This window comes from Hyperoodon ampullatus (genome assembly GCF_949752795.1).
Source record: "Hyperoodon ampullatus genome assembly, chromosome: 3".
Lineage (NCBI taxonomy): Eukaryota > Metazoa > Chordata > Mammalia > Artiodactyla > Ziphiidae > Hyperoodon > Hyperoodon ampullatus.
Window position 1 is genome coordinate 50,851,217 of NC_136916.1, and position 14,020 is coordinate 50,865,236.

The following is a 14,020-nucleotide window of genomic DNA, read 5'->3' on the forward strand; positions in this document are numbered from 1 at the left end:
CAGACCCAGAATCCAAGGAATACAAGTGGTGAATGGAAACGACCATTTTAAGTGAGCTCTCTCCCCACTCTAATCACACTCCTCCTCGTACTTTCTCAGTAAGTAACACTGTTATTTACCCAGTATCCCGTATGAGGAACCTGGAAGTCATATTTGACTCTCCCTACCAACTATATCACCAAGTTATCATTTTTTTTCTTCCATCACTTGAGCCCATCCCTATTTTTTTTTTTTTTTTTTTTTTTTTTTTGCCGCACCACACGGTATGTGGGATCTTAGTTCCCTGACCAGGGATTGAACCCGCGCCCCCTGCAGTGAAAGCGCCGAGTCTTAACCACTGGACTGCCAGGGAAGTTCCCCATCCCTACTCTTATTGCTTTAATTCAGGGCCTTTACCATTTTTCAATTTTGATAACACACCTTTGCAACTTTTCTCCTTCCCTATAGTCTTTCCCAGCTCCATTCCATTCTCTAGATTAATGCCAATAAGAACTTTTTGAAGAATATATCTGATCATGTTATTTATTTTTATTAAAAAATCACTACTAGTTCCCACATTGCACAGGACAAAATTCAAATGCCACAGCACGGCACGTCTGTCGTGTCCTATAGCTTTTTCTCTCATCTCCACGTTCACAGCCTACAATCTGGCCATCTTTCACCTTTGCATATGCTGCTTTCTTTCTGTGTGGAAGATCTTTCATTCTTTCCTTATAACTCTTACTCTTTTTTAAAAGACTCACCTCAAGGTTTATCTCAGAACCTTCCTTAATTATCAGGTCCAGATTAGATGACTTTCTTATATTACTTTATCAGGGCACTTATCACATAGATCAGCATGTGCCTTCCACTAGAATGTTAGCTCCTGAGGAAAAAAAAATCTAACCTCGATACCTACACATTCATTTATTCATACATTCAACTTATATCTACTGAGCAACTACAACAGACACTGTATTAGGTGTTTGTTACATACTAGTGAACAAAACAAATATGCCCTACTCTGGCATAGCTTGTAGTCTATTCAAGAAGAAAGACAGTAAGTTAAATAAACAAATATTGTGATATATGAAAAAAGAATTTTATCAGAGAGTAAACATGAGGACCTACTTTAGGTTATGTGGCATACAGTACAGATGCACTCAAACGTTTACTGAATGAAAGGTTTATACCTTCACCTCAGAGATATAAGTGGGTCAGGCTCATCACATCCTTGCCAACACTGAGTCTGTTTTTTTTTTTTAAATCTTTGCTCATACTGTCAATGTCACTTTCTTGCTTATACATTCTCAGTACTAAAAATCAAGAAAAAGAACACAAGATCAAATATACATTAGAAAAAAGAGGCTTGGTAAAGCACAAGTGGAAAACAAAGTCTAGCTTTATATATATTATCACGGTTACTCAGATAGATGGCTAGGATAATTTCAAAATAACCACCCGTAAGATCACACATTTTACTAAGTAAAAAGTACACTAAAAAAATGAAAGCCAACTCTTTCTGGTATTCAGAAGTCTGAAGCAATCATTGTTTAGTTTTTTTTAAAAGAGCAAATTCCAAGCGAATCCCTGCCTCTCCCTTGGTTCACTGCCAAATAACTCACAGCTGGAATATTTCTGGGAAATATGGATATGTGACAAAGTTAAAAAAAAAAAAAAAAAAAACGGGCTTCCCTGGTGGCGCAGTGGTTGAGAGTGTGCCTGCCGATGCAGGGGACACGGGTTTGTGCCCCGGTCCGGGAAGATACCACATGCCGCGGAGCGGCTGGGCCCGTGAGCCATGGTCGCTGAACCTGCGCGTCCAGAGCCTGTGCTCCGGCACGGGAGAGGCCACAACAGTGAGAGGCCCGCGTACCACAAAAAAAAAAAAAAAAAAAAAAAGATCAAGACCACTGAAAACCAAGCTCAATATTTTAAAATGGGAATGGCAGGATGAGGAAACTATATAGTAAAATGCATAAAACAATTTTACTAGTAATTGCTCATTAATTAAAAAAATATTTTATAACCAACCAAAAAAATCAAAACTTGGTAGTAAATAAAATACTTAACTGCTATTTATAACAGTTGAGAAGGTTTCTAGGACTAGTTTCTTATATTAATATAAAATGCATAAAAAATGCCAAAAACTTAGCAAGTATTACCCTAGATTACAAAGCTTGTATTTTACAAAAGATGCACATATTTAGTGCACATTAAAGAAGGGGAATACAAAAGTTAAGTAAGTCCATCCCTTCTTATTATTGGCTATAATAACATCAACTGATCATGCCATTTTCCAAATTCATCTCCATGGTCCGGAAAAATTTTAATGAATCAATGTAGATGAAGAAAAATACCTTCCGTTTTACCACACATTAGCCTTGTTGGCTGAAATATGAGATTTTTCTGGAAACCATACTCATCTCTTTGCTTTTAGTAGTGTATTTCAACACTTAGCCAAGATTTGTGCCAAGAGATAGAGGCATTTGTCATCGAACCTGTTACACCACAAGAGTTTTTTTTTTTTTTAAACAAACTGATGATTGCCCAACAAAAAACTGGTAACTTACTTGTGAATTTTCAGAGCCAGAGAGTTTTTTATTTTTTATTTCCCTTTTTGGCTTCTGCAATGGAATTTCACCAAGTTTTTAAAGATACTAACTTCATTAACCTGCAACAATCATCATTTTAAAGTAGTATATAAAAACTGTCAGATGGGTCAGAAATAAGGTTTATGTAGCTCAAAATTCTCTCTGACAGTGGCAAGATTTAACCTTTTGAGCCAACCTCAACAGACCGGCAATACACCTCAAATTATTAACATAATACATAATGATAAATATTGCTCTCGAAAAAAAGCAAATTATTTTCCTACTTACAATTTTTTGCAAAAGGTCTACTATAAAAATATTTTCTTCTCTCTTTATTTCCCTGCCACGATAATGTTAAACCATATCTGGGGGCTCCCTGGTGGCGCAGTGGTTGAGAGTCCGCCTGCCGATGCAGGGGACACGGGTTCGTGCCCCGGTCCGGGAAGATACCACATGCCGCGGAGCGGCTGGGCCCATGAGCCATGGTCGCTGAGCCTGCACATCCAGAGCCTGTGCTCCGCAACGGGAGAGGCCACGGCAGTGAGAGGCCCGTGTACCGCAAAAAAAAAAAAAAAAAAAAAACATATCTGGAGCCTCCTCAAACATCAGGTGTTAAGAGCACAACATTCCATTTTAGTTGGAACACTGCTTCACATAGTCAATGTGTATTTTCGAGGCACTATAAAAACTCTCAAGAACAGTAAAAGAAAAACATTCCTCTTGCCTACAGATCTTTCAGGTATATTTCCCCTCAAACTTTTCTAAATTGAATGCTGTGATAACTGGTTTTTCTTCATTTTCCATGGTACAGTCCTTAAGTTATTTTTCTTTTACTTGGAGCCACTCCTTCATTTTCAACTTGCTGAGCAGGCAGACTTTTGGTTTCCATGGAAACTGAATTCCTGCGGCTGCGGGTAGGCATTCTTGTTCCACCAATCTAAGAGATGAAGCAAAGAACAGGATGGCTTAACATGTTTACAACATTCTTAAACACAGTCAACTCTATTATTTACACATGGACTAATAACCTTGCAAATGGTCCTTTATATATTTTTAATCCCTAGCCATTTAGCTGCTTCTAAGCAAGCTTTAATCTGACAGAGTTTTAAAGTACGAAACTTTCAAATAACAATCAGGGAAGGAGACACATCAGGGTAAATGGAGAGAAGTGAAGAGGAAAACCACACTTTGTGCTAAATTTGGGAAAGTTTGAAATGCTAAATGAGAAAATGAGGGAATGACACGCCTTTAGAGCAGTGTGCTTACAATACTGAAACTGAAGAGCAGGAGAAATGAAAAATAGGAAGGGAGGGAAAGGAAATACAAGAAGGTCAGAGGTGGTAAAGAGAGAGAAGAAATTATGAAATGGAGAAAGAGAGTAAGAAAAACAGAAGAGTCCAAAAAAGAAGGATAAAAAGAATAAAAGTGAAATGAAGGGAAAAGAAAAAAGACCCCAATTTGAAAGGAAAATTGAGAGGCTGGAAGAGCAAGAAAGAAAGAAAGAAAGAAAAGGGGGAAGGAAAAATTGGAAGGCGATTACAGAGGATGGGAAAAGAGGAAGAAGGGAGCAGGGGGAAGAAGCTTTGTTGGGGTGCTGGTTCTACCTTAATATCTACTCTTCCTCAGCACAAGTTGCTACTCACTCCCACTTTCTAGCTCACACAGTCTAGGGAAGACAGTGTATTCTTAGGATGCAATCCCTTGCTAACTGCAGTCCCACTGAAGATGAGGTCTGGAAATACTGTCATCCCCTTGGCCACTGGAAGAGTATAAAATTTTAAAATGGGGTAATGGAGAAAAGCCAGGCCTTACAGAGAAGGACAAAAGCTTTATAGCCTGAAACCATTTCCCCAGAACTTGTCCATATCTACCTCTATTTTCTTTAGTGACCTTGCACCCCCTTCTATTTCTTCACATCTTCTCCAGTGTGTTTCAGACCTGGAAATGATTGTAATTCCAATCACACTCTCTCATATTCCTTATACAACAGAAATATTACTAGCATTGCCCCAAGAGGCTACTGGCTCACTAAGAATGAATCAAACTCCAGCTACCCTCACTTAATATCTTGTCTCTTTAGGGGCATTTTTTGGTTTACAATTAGATGACTAGAAAAGACAAACTTGAGTTAGGGTTTGAGTCTGCCAGTCTGTCTGTCTGAATCTGAAGAACTTTTTTAACATACAGATTAAAAAATTGCTGTGATTTTTAGATTATGTATACCACTCCCCACTCAACTGGTATTTACTATAAAAGTATACTGACCACTCTAATTGTATCTACCATATTGCAAGCATTTTGACCCTATATGTGTATGTGTGTATGTGCATGGGTGTGTGTGTGTGAACCATATTTATAGCAGAAGTTGTGGAAGGAGAAAAGGGATAGGCACAGAGCCATTACAAAAAGACTAGAATCAGAAGAAGTCCGGAGTAGCACAGGAAGCAAATGGGATCCTCCTATTAAGCTCTGCTTGACGCAAAAAGAGGCAGACATGGGCTCTACTGGGGTATCTCTCAGGATTAGTGCTTAAGGTACTACTACAAAAAGGTGACATGTGAGTTCAAGTGGACTAAGGACTAAGGAATCATATTAGAGGCAGAGATATCTGTCATATGAGTTTTTACATCATGAAATATAAGTAGATCATTTCTGTTCCATATAAGATCTTACGTCCCAGCATTTCCTGAAGCTCTCGTCTTTTCCTTTGCTGCTAAAGCTGGAATCCCTATCTGTGCTTATTAGCTTGGTAGGATTAGAAAGTCTCATTCCCATGGCCTCGCTAGGAGGAAGTAAGGGAGAAAGATGGGGTAATTCCTACATATGTAGGGCCAGATTGTAGGGAGATGTGTAAGAGATAACCAAAAACTTTCCATAGGCTTAAAAAAACATCAAACCAAGCACTAGTTAGCTAATTGTCTACTGTACCTAATGTCTGGCTGTACAACAACCTGGTCCTAGACAATCTCACTAAGGTTTTGTCCGTGGATTGAATGCATGAAATATCTTCAAAAAAACACAAATCAACAAATGCTCAGCATATACATAATTAAGCTGTTTATATTTATGTGGTCAAATCCTGAAAACATGGAATTGTGTCAAGACATTAAACTGTTCATTTTCACTAAAGAGGAATAAGCCACTCACACAGTTAAACGTTAGTGGTGAAACTATCATCAGATTTTTCTAAGTTAAAACAAAATCATTCTCTTAGAAATAACATAAACTCTTCAAAAAAGTTTTCAATTATTATTTTTAAGTTAAGAAAATGTTGCCTCAGGAGGTTATAAAAATCACTACTTATATAATTTAAACTGGAAATAGCCAACAAAAACTGTAGCTAAAATGGCTTAAAATACTAATAACTCACTTTCTCCATTCTTTCACTTGTCCCAACTAGTTAACCACATTTATATATTTTCTTGGCCAAAGTCAACTAAGAATGTATAAGAAGTTGTCATTTCTAAAAGGATCCTCTCAGTAATAACATTAGAATGGAGAAGTGAAAAACATACACGTGACAGATGTTCTATGGTAAACATATTGAGAAGAGTAGAAAACTCAGACAATAATTTTGGTTCAAAGATTTTTGGCAGCAGGGAAGGAAAATGTACTGTGTTATTGCTGACTGAAGAGTCAGATTCACTTGTAGAGAATAAAACTTTTCCTTCAACTAAACTCAAACTGGAACTTCTTACATGATATAAAGAATGAGTGACATGGTAAAGTGTATCTCTAACCATGGTTTTACAAAAGTTTCAGATAGAGAAATATCATTCAACTGGTATTTCTGGGGAAGGATTCTATAAAGAGCATAACATTAATTATAACTAAAATATTGAGTGATAAAATACTTGGCGTTAAAACACAATTTACATCTTAACATTTTATTGTACTTTAAAAATTATTGGGGCTTCCCTGGTGGCGCGGTGGTTGAGAGTCTGCCTGCCGATGCAGGGGACACGGGTTCATGCCCTGGTCCGGGAAGATCCCACATGCCGCAGAGTGGCTGGGCCCGTGAGCCATGGCCGCTGAGCCTGCGCGTCCGGAGCCTGTGCTCCACAACGGGAGAGGCCACAACAGTGAGAAGCCCGCATTCCGCAAAAAAAAAAAAAAAATTTATTTATTTAATTTTGGCTGCATTGGGTCTTTGTTGCGGCGACCAGGGACGACTCTTCGTTGTGGTGTGCGGGCTTCTCCCTGCGGTGGCTTCTCTTGTTGTGGAGCATGGGCTCTAGGCGCACGGGCTTCAGCAGTTGTGGCGCGCAGGCTCTAGAGTGCAGGCTCAGTAGTTGTGGCGCACGGGCTTAGGTGCTCCACAGCATGTGGGATCTTCCTGGACCAGGGCTCGAACCCATGTCCCCTGCATTGGCAGGCGGATTCTTAACCACTGTGCTACCAGGGAAGTCCCTCTTGAACTTTTAATAAGGCACTGCAGTCACTAATTACTAACACTTCCTTTTATATTTTCCCATATCCTACTTATTAATTTTTAATTGTATCATCATAATTTTATTGCATGTATTCTGCAAATTGCCTCAAATATTTAATGAAATGAAACAGTATACATAAATAAAAATTGCAAAAAACATTATAACTTTGCTTTTCATAGGTACATAGGGATTTAACTATGTGGTTGCCTTACCCATGCCCTCACTGGGGAGGCTAACAGAATTTTCTTTAGTTGACTCATAAACCTTACAAAAATAAAAAGTTCCATTGATGTGATGACTGGATTCAGTAGAGCATACAACTTTATCTATGCTTCCTATAGATATTATTTTTAGAATGGTGTTGTGATTAACATGGCAAATGTAGACATCAGGTTGAAATATTATATAGTCAGTGAAACAGATTAATAATAAACAACCTAATGGAACATTTAATTTCAAAAAAGATCTTACCTTTTGTTGTGTTGTGGGACCTAGTGATTTAGGTGGAAAAGTACAAGGTATTCTTCCGTGATGGATATGATATGGTAATAAGAGACTGGGGTCTAACGGGACCCAGGGAACTGAGAGACTGGAAGGCACACCAGGAAGGCTGTAATGTGTTTTATGCAAATTGTACGCTGTCCTAGTAACTTTTCCATCAGAGGTCTTGTAGATCAGGAGTGAAGAATCTTCTGCTGCGTGAGACAACAAGTAGGAACCCTCCTGCAAGCTAAATCCACACAAGGAAACTCAACTCATTGGTTCACTGTGTCAAATTCAATAGCACTTTCTTAATCATAATATATTAATAAAATTGAAAACAGGGGAATGGGATACCACCTCTAAAAACACTTTTATGACCAAGTAAGATTTAAGAATTTTTAAAACTATTTTCATGCCTTTTCAGCAACTCACTTTAGTTCTTATTCCAAGTTCAGGATATATACTTATTTTCTTTTCACTGTTACATCAGTTAAATTGTAAAATTTCAAAAATTTAATGGGAAATAGTCTGCCTAATTGTCTAATTCATGGACAACACATACGGAAACATATGGAAAAGTACATATACATATGAGTACATGAGTACATATACATACCATTCCTATACACAACATTTAAATTAATTAAACAAACACTGCACCTACTTTCTGTCTACTAATAGGTGAACAGAGATAGAAAAGTGAATGTGACAAATTCACTACACTGAGAAGTTTAAAATAAAGTGGCAGAAACAGTCAATGGAACAATCACAATACGAGGGGCCATGAGAATAATAGCAACCAAAGCAGTTAACAGGTACTGAATGTTTATCATGTGCTAACGACGACTGTACTGTTTATATCCATTTCATCATTAAATTCTCCAAAACAAACGTTTAAGTAATAATATTAATTATTAACCTCATATTTGAGATAAACAAAAATCAGACATGCTAAGTAATTTGCCCAAAGTTCTGAGTGCAGGACCTGGATATAAACCCAGGCAGTAGAACACCAAAAGCCATACCCTTAATTATGATCCTCTATTGTCACAATAATAAGTTCTGTCAAATCCACATTTTCCCTTTCTCTTTAGAAAGCTTTAAGGAATTCAGTGTAACAACATAAAGAGCTAAAAGGATATGATTAATATACTGTGTTTTTTGGGGGGATTTTACATTCTAGCTCAAAGGTACAATGGAAGATATCAGTTTCTTCCCACAATCTATCATTAAAAATAAGGACTAGTCACACTTACAAGGATCTTCCTACAAACCTGATAAGTTTTTCATTAATTCATTACTGTTTTTAAACAGAAAAGTAATAGGTATTGACAAAAGTGGTTCAGAGAACTATTCTTATTCTCAGAGCATTTCTTCTCCAATCATTTTCTATTCCCATATAAAGAAATGAATAATAACTGATTTGACAGTGGGAATAAGTAACATTTCAAACACTGAGCTTTTATCAGTGAAACTTTATATCTTAACCTCCTTCACTAAAAATGAAGAATGCATTGGTTTACAGAGAGAATTCATGGAGAATGAGGCAGTTCAAGAAAGAATATCTTAAAAGTGCTGCACGGAGGCAGCAATGTACATGGATGGATACAAATATCAGTAGGCACAATAACGGCCTCCCCCAAAACATACATCCCAAATCCTAGAAGCTGTGAATATGCTACATTACATGGCAAAGGGGAATTAAGATGGAATTAAAGTGAAATTAAGGTTCCTAATCAGCTGATTTTAAAATGTAAGATTTTCCTAGATTATTTTAGTGGGCTCACTGTAACCATGAGTCCTTAAAATGTAGAAGAGGGAGGCAGAAGAGACTCAGAGGGAGATACGGCTTTGAAAGAGGTGAGAGTGATGTGATGTGAGGAGGACTCAACGCGCCTTTCAAAGTCTGAAAAGGGAGGAAAGGAAGAGCGCCACAAGCCAAAGAATGCAGGTAGCCTCTAGAATATACAAAAGTCAAGGAAACAGACCATACCCAGAGCCTACAGAAAAGGCAGAAAAATGACACCTTGATTTCAGCCTGAGAAGGAAGACCTGTTAGCCTCCTGACGCACAGAACTGCAAGATAATAAATTCCTGTTGTCAACACTAATTTTGTGGCAATTTGTCACAGCTGCAGTTGAAAACTAATACATAAGCTAAGATATTGATATTCAAGTTTCAAAAAGCACTTGGCAAATTTTGTGTTTAAGCATTGTACTTCACATGAAGAATGGAATATATAAAGCAAAAATCTTGCCACAGAATCACAGAATCTCAGAACTGAGGAGTACTTAGGAAATCACTGAACTCAACACCATCATTTTATAAATAAGGAAACTGACATCTATCTAGTTGCATAAAAAGTAGGAAAGTTAGAACTTCGAGATTTTTGACGTTTTGTTCAAATTCCTGAATTGTTTTTTAGTTTATCTTTTGGTAAGGGCGTAAGACAAGGAGTGCAAAGGTTCGTATAATGAAACAGTTTGATAAATGATCATGTGGAGAATCTATATTCTAAGATTTGCTATGGACCGAGTGACTAGCCTCTATGTTGCTTCCTTGCCTTGAAAATGTAAACAATATAGCTATGGAAGGCTGACTAATATTCCCCCAGGATGTTTACATCCTCTCTCCAGAACTTGTGAATGTTACCCATCAATGGCTTTGCAAATGCAATTAAGGATGCAACGTGACAATAAAAGCAAAAATTTGAGTGATATACTTTGAAGATGGAGTAAGGGCCTACAAGTTAAGATATATAGGTATTTCTCCAAAGAAGACATACAGATGCCCAACATCACTAATCATCAGGGAAATTCAAATCAAAACCACAATGAGATACCACCTCACGCCTGTCAGAATGGCTATCATCAAAAAGACAAGTGTTGGCAAGGATGTGGAGAAAAGGAACCGTTGTACACTGTTGGTGGAATTATAAATTGGTGCAGCCACTTGGGAAACAGTATGGAGGTTCCTCAAAAAATTAAACATAGAACTACCGTATGATCCAGCAATTCCACTCCTGGGTATCTACCACAAGAATACAAAAAAATTCAAAAAGATACATGCACACCAATGTTCACTGCAGTATTATTTACAATAGCCAAGATATGGAAGCAAATTAAGTGTTCATTGATAAATGGATAAGGAAGATGTGATATATATACAATGGAATATTACTCAGTCATAATAAATGAAATCTTGCATTTGCAACAACATGGATGGATCTAGAGGGTATTATGCCACATGAAATAAGTCAGAGAAAGAAATACCACATGACTTACTTATATGTGGAATCTGAAAAACAAAAGAAACAAACAAAACAAAATGAAGACAGACTTACAGATATAGAAACAAAAGGGTGGTTGCCAGTTGCGGGTGGTGTGTGTAGGGAGAAACAGGCGAACGGGATTTAAGAGGTACAAACCTCCAGTTATAAAACTAATAAGCCACAGGGATGTAACACACAGCATAAAGAATATAATCAATATTATTGTAATAACTTTGTATGGGGACAGATGGTTATTAGACTTATTGTGATCATTTCACAGTGTTTGCAAATGTCCTATCACTTGCAAGTTTATGTAGTAAACTTGAAACTAACATAATGCTGTACACCAACTATATTTCAATTAAAAAAGAAAAGAAATACAGGTAGCCACTAGAAGCTGAAAATCAAGGTGAGGAAACAACTGTCTCCTCAGAGCCACCGCAAGGGGCCAGCCCTGTTGACACAAGTTTAGTCCACTGAAAATGATTTCAGACTTTTTACCTCCAGAACTATAATAGAATAAATTTGTGTTATTTAAAGCCACTAAGTTTGTCGTAATTTCTTATAGTGGCAATAGGAAACCATTACAATAGCCTTACAGAAAAATGTAATTGCAAGCTCATTAAAGCCAGAGACTATTATATTACCTTCCTATTTATATTTTCACAATTTCAACTTTTGACACAGTAGAATAAATTGTGTATTTCTAGGTTATTTTCCCTCTATTCCTAACAACATATATTCAAAGTTTCTATGAATTTTCACCCAAGAAAATTAGACATATCAATGCAAAATGCCTCCAAAGTACTTACCTACTTAATTTTCTTAGAATGTGTTGAAGGATGTTAAATAAACTTGATATCCTATTAAACAGAAGAAATCTATATAAAATTAAGCGACAAGAAAACTTACTCTTAACAATTTTAGCTCCTCAGGAAGAGAAATATCCTCAATAGCAGAAAAAAACAACAGATGAAATAATGTAAAACACAGAACACCAAAATTTATTTCTAATTTGATTCACTTATATTTACTTAATTTTTTGCCATTTTCTGATTTCTCTTCAAAATCATAAAGTATTTGGCTTGTGTGAGTCAGAGCAGTTGTAAAGAGATCATTATTTTATACTGAAACTATAAGCTTTTAAAGAAGTTTATAAGTTTAAAATTTTTTTAAAGATTAAAAGTTTAAAAAGCCTTTAGTAGAACTAATCTGCAGAAGAGGGACTTTTAGAGATGGTGGTGGTAACCAGAGAAATTGAGAGGTACTTTAAATGAATAAAGGGAAATGAAATATATTGATTTAGTATCTCTTCTAGACCTAAATTCATTCCCTTTATTATTTATTTAAAAATGGTTTTCAGGGCTTCCCTGGTGGTGCAGTGGTTGAGAGTCCGCCTGCCAATACAGGGGACACGGGTTCGTGCCCCGGTCCGGGAAGATCCCACATGCCGCAGAGCGGCTGGGCCCGTGAGCCATGGCCGCTGAGCCTGCGCTCCGCAACAGGAGAGGCCACAACAGTGAGAAGCCTGCATACCGCAAAAAAATAAAAAGTTAAAAAAAAAAAAAAGGTTTTCATTGGAAGAGGTAGAGCAGGCAGTGAGTAATGTACAGAAAAGCTTTTCTATTCACATATGTAAATAAAAAGTTACTCCTCAAAAGAAGCAATCCTTATAATAGAAGTAGATGTTTTTAAGTATAAGCAGAGAATTCAAGTTTGAATCTGGAGGCTTCAAAAACTATGACAAGCCCCAAAGCTGGAACTATGGAAGTAATAAAAGTCAGGACAATTTCCCATCCTTCACGGTGAATCAAACATATTAACTACCAAGGTTGTCACCCTAGTTCAGCTGTATGCTCTGGGGAAAGTCACTCCAAGTTCCAGTTTCCTCATATATAAAATGGAGATAAAACTACCACCAGCCCTTCCCAGAAAGTTGTGAGATGCAAATTAAATTAATTTCAATCTGATGTACAGTAATAGTTGGTAAAAGAACAAACTTTTAGAAGTTAGGGTGTCCAAATGAGTGTATACATCCCTGAGAGCTAAGAGTCTTATGCTCCCATACACTACCAAGATGGAAGACTCCTCTGTTGTTCTAGTCTCCTTTGTCTTAGGCAGAAATAATACTAGTGTCACTAGTACATTTAATTTGGAAATGGAAATGATTAATGTGAAATGGATCACAAACTGGGTCAGGGGGAAGCCTCAATGTAAAAAAGGACTAAAAGTCTTGAAAATAAATCATTTAAACTTAACCAATATTTACAGATAAAGGAAAATTAGTGATCATATTAAGTTTTTAAATTCCCAACACAAAGTAAAGCTTCTTACTTGAGTGATGAAAGTCTTTCTTTTAATTCTTCTGAGGTGATTTCTTCTAGCAGGAAAAGCTTTGAAGTAAATGTATCAATATGTCCTAAAATAAAAGATCAAACTTAAAAAGAACAATTGCAGTATTTAAAAAACAAAAAAGCCAAGTTATCCAGTCTCTTTAAAGATGTTTTTACAAAACTGTAGTTAATTGTAAAGTAACTTTATATTCTAAAAAGAGGAGAAATAGACACTTTATTAAGTTTATTAACTAAAGATGTATTTTTAAATGACATTAGGGACTTTCCTGGTGGCACAGCAGTTAAGAATCCGCCTGCCAACGCAGGGGGACGTGGGTTCAGTCCCTGGTCCAGGAAGATCTCACATGCGGCAGAGCAACTGAGCCCGTGTGCCACAACTACTGAGCCTGTGCTCTAGAGCCTGAGCTACAACTACTGAGCCCGCGAACCACAACTACTGAAGCCCGCGTGCCTAGAGCCTGTGCTCCACAACAAAGAGAGGCCACCACGAGAAGCCCATGCACCACAATGGAAGAGTACCCCCCACTTGTTGCAACTAGAGAAAGCCTGCGCACAGCAACGAAGACCCAAAGCAGCCAAAAATAAATAAATAAATAAATAAATAAATTTATAGAAAAAATAAAATGACATTATAAGTCAGATTATAAAAGAAATATGTATTCATTCTAAAATATTTGCTTAACATAGAAAAGTTTACACATGTCTATAACAAAAAAAATCATCTCTAAGCCCACAATTTAAGAATAACAACTGTTAAAATAGTAGTGTTTCTAATTTTTATTAAAGTTGCATTTTTATGGAAATTAAATATTTAGAGAAATATGTACCTATTATGAAAGCAAGCAGATAAAGTCAAATTTATAGTTTGGGCATGCTCTACAAATTTCTAAGACAGACTGGGTTAAG

The 14,020-nt window shown here is 36.9% G+C and overlaps 1 protein-coding gene across 1 annotated transcript in view; it reads right to left on the bottom strand.

Moving 5' to 3' along the window:
• Positions 1-3,326: 3,326 nt before the first annotated feature.
• Positions 3,327-14,020, bottom strand: part of ICE2 (interactor of little elongation complex ELL subunit 2) — a gene marked incomplete at its 5' end in the record, with an annotated part of 64,166 nt that continues 53,472 nt past the window's right edge. The window contains 4 exons of the mRNA XM_079701002.1: positions 3,327-3,510; positions 7,478-7,736; positions 11,573-11,623; positions 13,095-13,179. Coding sequence (XP_079557128.1) covers positions 3,388-3,510; positions 7,478-7,736; positions 11,573-11,623; positions 13,095-13,179 — 518 coding nt within the window. The 3' untranslated portion in view covers positions 3,327-3,387. The remainder of the gene's footprint in view (positions 3,511-7,477; positions 7,737-11,572; positions 11,624-13,094; positions 13,180-14,020) is intronic.